A 13,537-nucleotide genomic window follows, 5' to 3' on the forward strand; every position below is an offset into this window, starting at 1 on the left:
TTGGGCTAGTCACAAAGAACAGCAAAGATAATCGAGGTCCTGTCCCCTCCTCCCTTTTTACACTGTTTGCAGTGTGTTCTCATGATAGCCACCTGCTCCCTGCTCGGCTTCTCCTCTGTTCGTTTCCCCGGCAACCTTTCATTGGGTTTTCCTCCCAGCTATCGCTTTCAGTTGGGCTGCTCGGTCTAATCTTATTTGTTTTACACCCATCAAAACAAGCAGCCAGACAAAGGCAATCCTCTAAGAATGGGAAAAAGACCACAGCTTTGTTATAACATCTATGCAGAGCGAAAAGTCCTCCTAGGGTTGTTCTCTAGTTTAAAAATAAATGAATTTATAGCTTTCCCCACCACTCGGCCCCAAATCTGCCCCCTCCCACCCCGGAAAGCTATTGCTGGTGAAAATTCAAAGTCAAAGTGGGCACTCATGGTATCTATTTGTGCCATTTTGTGCCATATCTTTAGGGTCAACACCGGGAGACAGGAGCAGCACTCAAGGAGTTTCCCTGTTCCTTTTTCCAGAAAAAGACGATGCTAAAAATAGATTTACTACTTCGGCAGAAAGGTTTTCCACTTCCCCATCCACATCTCAAAGTCCTGTTTCACAATTGCATCTGCTGGTACTGAGTCTCAACCCCCTCCACCCTCACTCCCAGCCTTCCCCATCACTCCTAGCACGAGACTAAAAAAGAAATGTGCCTTTAACTTTAACAGTCGTGTAATTCGGCTAAAGGCGCACACAGAGGCGGTGGACACGCCGGCCAACAGTGACAGTGACATTGTGATTGTCAAAAAAGACACCAACCTTGCTTGCCTAAAATGTGTTTGATGGAAGAAGCAGTATATATGCCTTGTGTGCATGCAATGCCATTATACTTGGAGGCAGATTCCGGATTTCAGGAAAAGAAATACTAACACACACACACACACACACACACACACACACACACACACACACACACACACACACGAGAACAGTGTTTTACGATGTAGTCCACCATCCTTACACACACACACACACACACACACACAGCTGCTGGAACCTCCAAGCTGCCTTCCTCTTTTCACTTACCATCTTCAAGCCATTCCACTCCATCTGTGATCAGAAGATGGACCCTCACACAGTGTGTCAAAAGCAGAAAGGAGCGTTATGTAAAAGCTGACATTCCCTTCTTACAGACCTGCTGCCCAGAGAAGGAAGCAACAACCCAACACGCCAGGCACCGCTACACATACAAGCCGCCTCCTCTTTTTATGAGGTCATGACAGGAAACTCTTTGAAATACAAGATGCAGCGTTTACTGAAGCCCAAATAAATCACTTCTCTTTGCCGCTTGGACTGCGCAGTCCCCCGAAACACAACCTGCCCATCTCAACGCTCAGCATCCAGGAGCTGCCTCTCGACGTTTACATTTCCTGCACAGAAATGGAGAGACTCCTAACCCTGCTGCATCCACCCCAAGCCCCACAAAAACCCAGGCATGTAGACAAACCTCTTCCCTCTCACAAAAAGAAACACCCCCCCCTTCCACCCCCTCATGACGGTCTCAAGTAATAGAATGTCTTTCAACACACCGGCAATTATTTCAGCCCATCCCCACCCTCCGCTTTTATGTGGAAGGGAAAACTGACAACGACCTGTTAAAAATGACAATCTCTCTCCCCACTGCTTTTTCAATAAAAGGACCTACCCGCACGCTACACAAAAGATATAGTAAATGTAGGAACCACAGAGCAGCAGAGAACTAAACTCTCGTGCAAGCATTAAGACTGGCCAAGGTGTAGACGCTCGTCTTCCCTCGGCAACACGAACAACAGATTATATATGTTGTCATACCTACCATAACCATTCTTATTGGCAAATATTGGGTCTCGCAGCACTTCGACTCTTCTCTTAAAATTTGCAACGGTTTCAGAATATACTTAAAAGATGATTACTATTGTTATATATATATATATATATATGTTAAAGATCCACAGAACACACCGTGGATTATTGTAAAGTAAATCAATTATTGGGAGGGGTGGGGTGGGAAAGAAAGGGGGGGATAGAGAGAGAGAGAGAGAGAGAGAGAGAGAGAGAGAGAGAGAGAGAGAGAGAGAGAGAGAGAGAGAGAAAAGGCGCAGTGAGCTGAAACCCCTGATTCTAGAATGTAGATAAGGACAACTGAACAGAGCCTTGCTGAAATTGGCTCGAAGCTTCCCCTTTTTACATCCATTTATGGGACCATCTGTCAGCTGAAGCCAGACTCTGATTGGCTGGGGGAACGAAGGGAGGCGTTGCAACATCAGGTGCTATTTAAATTAGCTACTGCCAGATTGACGATGTTAATGATCTGGTGACCTCTACAACAACAGAGACCAGATTTCTGAACTGCTTCTTGTGTCTGGTAATTAAAGCCCGGCTGTAGCAACAACAGCCATACTTGTATTTTTTACCTTTTACCTCCTTCCAGCTCAAAAAGTACTGTCACAACTGCAGGTCATTGGAGGACTGCAAACCTTCACAGTGGGAGTGTCCTTCCCATCCAGGTCCTGGGGGGATATAGGAGCCCAGCCCTCTGATAGAGGCCTTTTTTCCAGTGGAGAATATTTTCAACCACCTTATCTTTCTTGACAGTTGCTTTCTAGCGAAATGCATATTTAATGATCTGCCTCTAGGCTTAAAGATACAACAAAAGCACTTTAATGTGCTAATAATTCTACATTTTAACTTTATTATTTCCCAGCGTTGCTGTTTTTCTGCAAGCAGTGCTCCTTTTTGCAGCTAACATGACCAACATTTCAAAAGCATGCAAGTTTGGGATTAAGCTTGCTGGGTGAACTGGGTTCACATAATTTTGCCTCAGAAACTATTTCCTAATAGGAAAAAGAAAGAAAGAAAAAAGAAGAGAAAAGAAAAACAAAGCTGCTGGGAGAAGGAGAGCAGCTGCTGTCAGCCTCTACCTTTTTTTGCTTTCCAAAACGTAGAATGATGAATGGTTTATTTAAATGAATTTATTTTTCCATTTAGATAGGGGCGTGTTCTGAATTAAAAACAAAACAAAACAAAACAAAACAAACTAAAACATCCTCTTTTTAGCTTCCCCTGCTGCAGCGAGGGTGAAACGTGATTCTGAAATAAAATGGCCTCATTTTTTATTACCTTTGCAGACCACACTCAGCTTGCTCAACTAAACAGGAGATTTTTGCCTCTTTTCTCACTTCTTCCCCCAGTCCTTGGCCTCTTAAAAGATGTATAAAGACATTTAGGAAGTGTGTGGCAGTGTATACAGACTGCCTGCTTAGGTGACACATTTCATAGCCTCTGTATCAACTTCCCTTGCAAAACTACACGTGGGTTTTGTTTGGGCTTACCTGAGACCCTTATGCCTCATACTTATTAGGAAGGGTAACACCCCTGTTATTTAAGTCGCAGTTTGATAAACTTCCTTTTCCATAAATGCACAGAGGTAACAAATATTCAACATGGTTTTTATTCAGGTTTTTGCCTGAAGTTGACAGTGGGCTGGACTAGAATTAGCGGAACTGCAGGTCAAAATATGTTACATCTCTGGGCCTCAGAGTCCGAGAGTAATTGAGTTTATGAAAAACTGCTAGAAAAGAAAAAACAAACAAACAAACAAACAAAAGCCTTACATTCTAAAAGGTCAAAACAATTCTCTTCAAGACGCTGCTTCGTGAACACATGTGATAAATATACACACTCTACGAAAAGACAGATCTGCCATGAAACAACGTGTTGGGGGTGTTATATAAATCCTTATACTTAAACATAAATGAATCCAGCTATTGGAAGTGCAGGTGCATGATGAAGAGGAGCATAAACGTGACGCTCCGCTGGGCCCTTCAGGTAGAACAACAGTGAAAACGGAGTAAACTTTAAAATGATTTCCTCGGCACCTGCGTGATGAGTCCCGCGAGTCCCACCGGAGCCGTAGTACTTGCTGCATTGTGCTCTGAGGATGAATCCCCAGCTTCCATGATCCAAACAGCTGGATGTAATATATAGGATAGGTCTACGTGTCTTAAACTGGCAGCCAAAGGACTCTTGAGTGTGATCTCACCAACACCAAAATATTGGGAAGAGCATATTGACACTTTGCCGGCAACCACACAAATAAAAGCAGCCCCCTTGGAACAGAATATTCACCTGATATTTCTATACGGTCATAAAAGGTGAAATTTTTAGCACCCGCCTTTTTTTTCCTCATCCACACTAATCTCAGGACACGCACTGAGCCTTACATTGATGTTAGGTATATTCAAAAACATACTGACCACGTTTCCAAAATAGTAACTGTACATTATACCATAAACAATTACCTGGTCTTGCTAGGCTGAAAAAAAAATCCATGCTCTTTGTATATTGATCACTTCTGCAAAAAACCTCCACTCTAAAGTCTTTCAAAGAAATCCTCAAACAAATGCACAAATGTCCTCAGAGGCCTTTTTCTCTAAAGACAAAGGCAGAATCCTATTGTTGGGAAAAGTCAACCTTATTATCGCGTCTCCAATAGGACCATTCATCTTTCGGCGAGAGGGGCTGACCGCTACATCAGTGGTGTGGCATTTGTAAAGCAACAGATTCTCAATATATTATCTTAAGAATCAGGCAGGCTAGTCTCCCAGCCATGCATGATTTTTTTTTCCTGCTACAATCCACCACCACAGAAAGAAACTTGACTCACTCAAGCAGCTAAGGCAACCTAAAAAAAAAAAAAAAAGAAAGAAAAAAGAAAACACAAAAAGACACGGTACCCCAGCGCTGTGGGGCTGGCTGCGTCGCTGTGCCCCTCTTACCATAAGTGAGCAGTTTCTTGACTCATTAATAACAATCTCCCTTAAAAGAAGTAATCTCATATCAGTCAGCCCCTCGCCACCATGCACACATCCCAAAGGCTGCAGATATCTCAGCATCAGTCGCCGGCAGCCAGCTTTCCCACACAGAGTCCAGATGGACTGTACCAGAAGCCAATTCAGCGTTAATAACTACCTACTCCGCGCAGTGGAGAAGCCTTACGTGGCACAATGGGCTAGGAAAGAGGGAGAAAAAAATAGATAGACAACCAAATTCTCCAAAAGCACGGAAAGCAAGGAACAGAAAAAGAAGCATGAATTATATTTCCTAGACTTCTACGAAGCGGGACAAGGGGGGGGGGAAGGAAAGGAAAAAGAGGAAAAAAGGAACCCTTCATAAACATAGGGGAAAATGAAGGGGGGGGGGTTAAAAACAGATGCTGCCCAGAAAAAAGTGACAAAATATTACCTCATTATTTAATAAAGCAGCATTAAGCGTCCTGCTGATTTCAAACATCTTGCCACAGATTTTGTTTTAAGAGAAACAGATAGAATCCTTTGCAAAGCACTCCGTCTGCAAAGGGTTCTTCAATTTTCTTGCGCACCACGGAACAGTCAATATATTATTTCCCCAGAGTTCGCACATTAAAACCTCTAGTCAGTGAGCTGAATTTCCCCCTTATCTCACACACAGTAGCCTGCTGTTATAGGTACCGCTCTCTTTGCAAGAGCAGCCTGCCCCAAACATGGCTGGTGTTTAAACTACTCTTTAAAGTAACAGTTCACTATATAACCACCAGGTGGGTAGAGTGCACAGATTCAAATGAAGAGTCTGAAAGGTGTGTGTGCGTGTGTGTGTGTGTGTGTGTGTGTGTGTGTGTGTGTGTGTGTGTATGCGCGCTTTCTCCTTGAAATTGCTTTTATGTATAGGATGTGACCTGAGAAACAGCAGCATCCTAACAGGCAAGACAGGCAAGATTGTCTCTTTCTGTATTATGTCTAAGTAAATACATTTTTTCTTCTTGACTTAATGCAAGGAGGCAAAACAAAACACCACTAGCCAATTCTAATAAGAACTGCGAAGAATGAAACACAAACAGGACTTGTTTCATTCTGCAAATGATGAATGAGGAAACTACAATTAACTCCGAGAAAGGGAGAACTTTAAAAAAAACTCCATGAAAATATTTTCTCATTACAATATTTTCTTTTTACAATAAAAGAACACACTATGAGCACTGGACTCAGAGGTGGATAAAATACAATTGGAGACAAGAGCTAAAGGTGTAGCTTTTCTTCTGAGGTCATTTGACACGGTCTCTACTGATATAAGTGACAAAAGGCTTAAAGGCAAAGACATTGAAAGAACAAAAGGCAATACCAAAACTAAGTATGTCTTTTAAAAAATGCAGTCATGTGACCATTTATAAACAGCCACAGTCTCAAACCAGACACATGCCTTTACCTGGAGCTATTCTTCCCCTAAGACCTGCCTGGAAGAGGAACATTTTTGCTTGGGCAATATTTTGGAGGTGTACCTAACTTGGCACCTCCTTTGTGTCACTCTATTCCAATTAATCTGATATTCTGCCAAGAATAAAAAGAATGCCCCAAGTTGAAATCTCAAGAGGTGGAGGAGGGGCAGTATAAGGAGAGCGGCTGCACTGTCACGTGGCCCCATCCTAAGAAGGATCTTCACACACGCGAACACGCGTACGCGCACACACGCACACGCACACGCACACACACACATACACAAATACACGTACCTGGCATTTTTGTTTTTCTTGGCTGGACAATATTAAAGCTCTGAACTTCCACATCTCTGGAGACAAAAATGCCAATTCTAGTATTTTTCCCAGTCCGTCCAGGCAGCATTTAACTACACAAGACAGCAACCGTCTCCTTTATCTTTAAGTCAAGTCTGCACCATTTAATAACACTTAACCCCCTCGCATATATTAAGTTTCAAGTGACAATTTTTAGCTGGGGAGTGAGAAGGAGGAGTTGCTCTCATCAAATTCTGGTTGTATGAAATAAGCTAATTTGTACACTCACCATATGTCTTAAACACTAATTAAAAAATGTCACCTTCTTCAAACATTAAAATGTAATCAGCCTAGTAAATAAAATATTCTGGAGTTTTCTTGCCTTGGTGATAATTTAAAGAGTGTTTATCTCAAGGTAATCTTTCTAACTTGATCACCAAGGAAGACTTTAGATTTGAAAAAGGAAAAAAAAAAAAAAAGGAAATGCTAGGGGTCAGGGCTTTGGGGCATGGAAAAGAGAAAACCACTACTGTATATAGTTTCACAAAGGAAAAAAAGATGGAGGGGTGTTAAAGACCCATAGTCTTGTTACCCTAAGGCAAATCCAGCCAATCAATACCACCCATTGACGGTCTACCATCTGCCATGCTACAGAGAGATGTGGCTAAACAGACCTGTTCCATATGACTGTGGCTGGCTCATTTTCAGTCGATTAGGGCAGTTCCAGAGCATTCACGTGCAACACACAACACTCCAAGTCAGCCAGCGCCTCTCTCCACACCAGTCCCCCGAACACAGCTGCGGACTTTGCCTCCTGTTTTGGCTGTCTGAATTACCTCTTCTTGCTCCTCAATTGAATCAGCAAAATGGAGAGAGAAGATAGAATGCGCGTGCACGTGCGCGCGCACACACACACACACACACACACACACAGACAATTGCTGGTTCTTCTTCACTGTCATGCAGAAATCCAGAATTCCATGTGCTCTGCCCTAATACGATTATGGCGCACCATTTACATAGCATCATCAGTGACTGTGACCTGACATTTTCCTGTGGTTCAGTTTCTTTTCATCCTTCCCCCTTTCAATATGTGTATTGAATGTGAATACACACACACACACACACACACACACACACACACACACTCACACACACACACAAGCTGTTGGTATTTCTTTCTTTACAGACAATATAATTAGCCTTCCTAGACAATAGGATACTATATTTGAAAGCTTTGATAAGATCTAAAGCTTAATTTTCCTTTGTTGAATCACGCTGTTGGTTTTTGTCTTCTTTTTTTCCCCCTGTAGAAACATTAAATCAGTTTTATTGGAAAGTGGACACACATCTCTGAGGCAAAAAAGATGCACCAGGGTGACACAGGGTCTGCACGAGGATTAGAAATTCACTGGAATGTTCTCTCAAAGATATATGACCTGACTGTTTGGTGCTTTTCTCCTTCCTATGTAGTACAGAGGCTGCAGTCTGTGGGAGAGTGCATGACAAACAGTTGTCTGGTCAAACTGAGTCACTGAGTGTTTGCCTGTGCAGACTCACACAGCACCGCCCACTCTCCACCCTTGAGTAGCTTCTTGCCAGGGTCAGTGTACATTTGCCTTTCCAAATTTGCCTTCAGGAAATACTATAACCCTCTGGAAAAGAAATGTTAACAATAAGAAGAATGCTTTATCTAGGACGTTTTCTAAAAAGGATATAATTTAGGTGTAGCTACAGTGTGGACTTTTCTGTGACAGACTCTTCCTCATAGCACATGACAACTCTGCAGGGCCCGTGTGAAAACAACCCGAGGATTTCAGAAGATCCCTGCATTGAGGGATATGAGATATTTTTATATGTTAATTCAAAAGAGATCTACTAAAAGGAAAATAAAAAACAAAACACCAGAACCCTTGTCTAAATTTAAGTTAAAAAGTTAAGTACACTAAGCGATGAGATCTGAAATAGCTACTAGACCCTTGAAGGATAATAATGTTTAATTTTCTTAAGCCAGTTCCGAAAGTAATTCAGGGTATTATAAAAACGTCTAAGCTATTTTATAATTCTGAAGTTGATAATAATGAAGTAGATGTATTATAAAAGTCAAGGAAGTTTCCAGTTTAGGAAAAAAAAGAGAGAGAGAGAGATGCATGAGGGATGAAAGAAAATAAGGGAGGAGGAGAAACAAATAATAGGATTCATAAAATGAGAAGAAAATATGCAGTCTTGTATCAGAAGTTTACCGTACACTAAGCAGTGAACAGGCGCCTGACATGCACAGTAGCAGAGGACATCACAGCACACAGATATGTGCCTTCCTTACTTAAAAGTAAGACCTTTCCCTCCGCTACATCATAGAACAAAATGATTAGTTAAAAAAAATGCAAGCGTGACAGAGAAAGATGGACGCAGCCAAGAAGAGAAAGGAAAGGGAGGCCGGAAGGCATGCTTTATTTTTCTCAACTGAAAAGACCAACAGATTTGTTTGAAATGTGTTTTTAGCCAGGTATGGCCTCCAGATGTCTCATTTTAATCTATCATGATTAGTCCGTAAATTTAGGATGGGGGAGAAACAAAGGATTACAGCTGGGAGGCAAAATTCCTAAAGGTAAAATGGCAGAATTCCCGGGCCCACCTCTTTTCCCTCTTCTATGTCTTGAAGAGCATAATGATCACTGGTTGAATTAACTTGTATGTCCTCACTTGTGGATAGCACACATGTGCACAGAATGACGGAGGGTCAATAGTCAAATACATACTATCCCAAGACCATTTTCATTCAACCCAACTAGGGCTCTCTGAACAGTTGCCTGGGGTAAAAAGATACCCCAAGCTTCATGACTCTTAGCGTCCTCATCTGTAAAACAAGCACAGTACTTTCCTCACTTTGTTCTCAGTGTTAAACTGAACATAAGCTCGTTACAGACAGTATCCTATACGGCAGTCTTTTGTTACTAATATAAAGAATTCAAGGAATGAACAAATTAGTAACAGCTTCAGTGGGAAAGTCTCATTGAAGACTATACGATATAAAGACTCTCCAGACAGAGAATAATAACACAATAATAATTAACAAAGGCTTGAGTGGACTCTCCCAGTTCTAACGAAAAAAATGCTTGCTGTAGATAAACATTTACTTAGCCCTGTGGTTAAAGTTTAGTGCTAAATTCTTAACGCGAGACCCCAGAATACCTATAGATTGTGCTCCCCATCTTTAAGGAACTTACAGTTCAACTTGGGGGAAGAACTTTCATTTGCATGCGTGATTCCTAACAGTATAGGAAGACTGTGGAAAGGTAGTGTCCACTGGAGATGTTACAGTTGGGAAAAGCTTTAAAGAACAATAAGTTTGCCCGTAAATTTAGACTATTTTGTTTCAGAACAAAAGCAGTGGAAGAGTGTTGGAAAGTGATGCTAACAGACGGACCATTCCAGCTCTACCCTTTCCAAGGAGCCCTCCGGATCCATTTCAACTGCTCCTATTTTTAAGTTGTAAACAGAGGACCATTATGTGATGATGAGTGCAAGGACCTTTATTTTTATTTATTTATTTATTTTTGTTTGTTTTTAAAAATATATTTTATTAATTTATTCATATTACATCTCAATAGTTACCCCATCCCTTGTAATCCTCCCTTTCCTCTCTCCCTCTCATTTTCCCCCTACTCCCCTCCCCTATGACTGTTCCTGAGGGGGACCTCCTCCCCCTGTATATGTTCATAGGGTATCAAGTCTCTTCTTGGTAGCCTGCCATCCTTCCTCTGAGTGTCACCAGGCCTCCCCATCCAGGGGACATGGTCAAATATGGGGCACCAGAGTTCGTGTGTAAGTCAGGCCCCACTCTCCACTCAATTGTGAAGAATGTCCTGTCTGTTGGGTAGATCTGGGTAGGGGTTTGAAGTTTACTGCATGTATTGTCCTTGGCTGGTGCCATAGTTTGCGCAGGACCCCTGAGTCCAGATCCGCCCATCATAATGTTCTTCTTGTAGGTTTCTAGAACCCTCTGGATCCTTCAATTTCCCCATTCTCCCATGCTTCTCTCACCTAGAGTCCTAATAGGATGAAGGACCTTTATTTAGTGACTACTACTGTAAAAGGAACAATAATTAAAAACCATGGAGTGGCTACTACGTGTCAACCATTGCTTAAAGTGCTTTGCCTATAAATGTCAATCTCACGATGCTGAGGTTTCAAAAGAAAAAAAACTTATCAGGACATTTAAATGGGTTTCTTAGGATCATATGACCATTAAGCAAGCTTAGGTCTTATATATACTATGTCCTCCCAATTCAGTCCATATGTTTCTACTATAACATAGACAGTGCTTTCTATTTAAAAATGTATGTCTAAATATACTTAAGTGTTATTCTCTGTATTATTTTACACTTAAGAAACTCACATTGAGAGTAATGTCTTTGACATCTCCCAACTTGTACAGCAATAACAATGGGCACAACTAAAAATGTCCATGATTAAGGCTTGGACTGCAATTTCAATATCCTGCCACCAGGTGATGATAGACCCTGACCTATAAAAAAGTTGAGAAAGTCCCAGTTGTTCCCTGTCATGCTGTGTGTGTGTGTGTGCTTTCTGATCACCAGAAGTAGATCTGCAAGTGCCTAATGTGCAGATGTTTACTGAACCACGAAGGCATTTACCATTCAAGATATTTTATAAATGTATTTATAAAAATTCAACTGTGAACATAATCCCAAGCCTTGATAATATTTCCACAATTTTATTACAGACTGTATTCAATGAATTACAGCCCATTGTTATTTTTATGCTGTACTGTGAGATTGCATGGTAGAAATTGTATATTATTTCCTTATAACCCCAGCACATAGAAAATCAGTACTTGGGATATAGTGGGCACTCAATAAAAGAACATAAATTATTGATTTCAAATATTTTAGACAAACTTATGAACAAACTGCTTAGGGCACAATTATTTGGTACTTTATGCACTAACGCATCGTTATCTGTATTGACCCTCTCTTACTGCTGGGTTATTAAAACAAAACAAAACAAAACAGAACAAAACAAAACACACCCAACTTTGTTGAGGCTGGTCACCAGCAGATGTGTTAGATCAGCAATCCACAGCTGCTGTCCTTTCACTAGGCAGGCACTTCCTCGAGTTTCTCAGAACCCTGCCCTGCTAAGTGGCCTAGTTTACCTGCACAACTTCCATACACACAAAGATGTCATTCCCTTTCCCTATGAGAGGTAAGGAAGGTGAGAAACAAGAGAGACACGGTAGACAACTGTCAGAGGGAGGCCACTCTGCACTTGACCCTTCGTGCTTTCCCTCCCTCGCTGACTCTGAAGCTGGGGGGAATGGTTTTTGCTATTTCTAAGCACGAGAGTAAAGTTGCACATTACTGCTGAGTAGCTCATTTGCCTTAGCAACCCCTTAGCAACTGCAGCTTCAAGTTCAAAATACCTCCTTGAAAAGGATCACATCTTTAATGAAGATGAGTATTTTTTTTTTTATGTAAGGCTTTTGGACAGAAGTTTTAACAATTCAACCCTCACAAGCACTGTTTGCTACAGAACTTACCACATGCAAACCTTCCTTTACGAGGTATTGTAGGTAACCAAAATGATGCTAGCCTCCAACAAATGTTTGGTCCCTGGAAAAGCCCTGGTCTTAAATACATGATTCAATAAATAAATAAACAAACAAATGAAACCACCATTAGCCTTGGGTTCCCACAGAAATTATGGTTACACATAATTCTTTTAACATGATTATTTTTAATGTGATATTTCCTAAGACATACTCCTTTAAAATGTCTATATCAGACATCACTACTTAGCAATCCACCATAGCACCTTTCCCAAGAAGAGCAAATAGCTAAACTCACAGTGTTTAAAGCCACATTAGGATTTTTACAATGCTACCTGGAAGCTACGGTTCTGTTGACAACAAAGATAAAACATTAAAAAAAAATGCCGACTTAGCTCCAAATTAGGACTTACGGATTTCATTATTTGATCAGAAAGAGAAGTCATAGTTCTCCTGCAAAGCCTCAACCTCACTAAGCCAAACAAACTTTCCCATTGTCTGAGCGTCCATAGGGCTTGGTCTCCCCACTCCATAGACTTGATGCCAGGGCTTTACCACAGCTGCTTGCAGGTCTGTTTCTCCCACCTGCTTTCAAGGTGCTCCAGGGCAAGGACTATTCTTGTCTATCTTTGTCTCCCTCTAGTTAAGCACAGTGGTACTTGGTAAGTGTTTGCTAAAGTACGCTACACCGTCACAACAGGCTAAGCTATGACCTCTCTTAGAAATACTTGAAAATAGATACATTATAAAGATGACTTAAGCTCACCTTTCCAAAGGAATCTAGCTCTTGTGATATAATTTAACTTAGATAAAATTAGGGAAGTGTCTTTTCTTTCCCACAAATACTCAAGTGACTGAAACAAATGAATTGAGCTGAAGCCATGGGATTTTACCAGAGACAATGTGTCACTGATGAAGACAGGGAAGGTCTATGTGCAACCTTATCTAGTATAGACAACATGGAGGATCTGAACACATATTTGTGCTTCCATAGCTGGAAATGTGTTTAACTACACACACTTTAAAAACTAAGACAATGTTTAACTAGGTAGTCTTGAATGGTGCAGAAAAACAAAAATGCTGCTGATTTGTAGTGTGAGGATCAGTCAAAGACCCATATTCCCACGGCCTATGCAACTCATCCAGGACTTTGGAAAAACACCAGGTGATCCAAGTACTTAAGACAGCTAATGGTGTCTTTAAATATTTAATATGCAACAAGTACATAGTTGTACACATGCATATATACTTGAGCACATATTTACCATGTATTTTACATGTATGTGAATATATGATTTAGGCAAAAAGGAGAGTGCGTAGTTCAATTTAGTTTCACAACAGTGCTTTTTTTTTTCCTCCCAAAGAAAAATTTATCTCCTTCCTCCTCCCGTGAAGGT

At 41.1% G+C, this 13,537-nt stretch overlaps 1 protein-coding gene across 9 annotated transcripts in view; it reads right to left on the reverse strand.

The window, feature by feature from the left end:
• Positions 1–13,537, reverse strand: part of ELAVL4 (ELAV like RNA binding protein 4) — a 139,656-nt gene that overhangs the window by 80,756 nt on the left and 45,363 nt on the right. For 2 of the 9 annotated variants that reach the window (XM_084785824.1, XM_084785820.1), the window contains exon 1: positions 4,803–4,929. The exons of 1 other annotated variant lie outside the window; for it this stretch is intronic. In XM_084785824.1, the coding sequence (XP_084641950.1) occupies positions 4,803–4,919 (117 nt within the window). In that variant the 5' untranslated portion in view covers positions 4,920–4,929. Of the gene's footprint in view, positions 1–1,071; positions 1,465–1,690; positions 1,795–1,840; positions 1,999–4,802; positions 4,930–5,268; positions 5,467–13,537 lie in introns of those variants that run through there. 6 more of the 9 variants (XM_084785825.1, XM_084785831.1, XM_084785830.1 and 3 more) reach the window with 6 other exon arrangements.

This window comes from Acomys minous (assembly GCF_964271855.1).
Source record: "Acomys minous genome assembly, chromosome: 6".
Lineage (NCBI taxonomy): Eukaryota > Metazoa > Chordata > Mammalia > Rodentia > Muridae > Acomys > Acomys minous.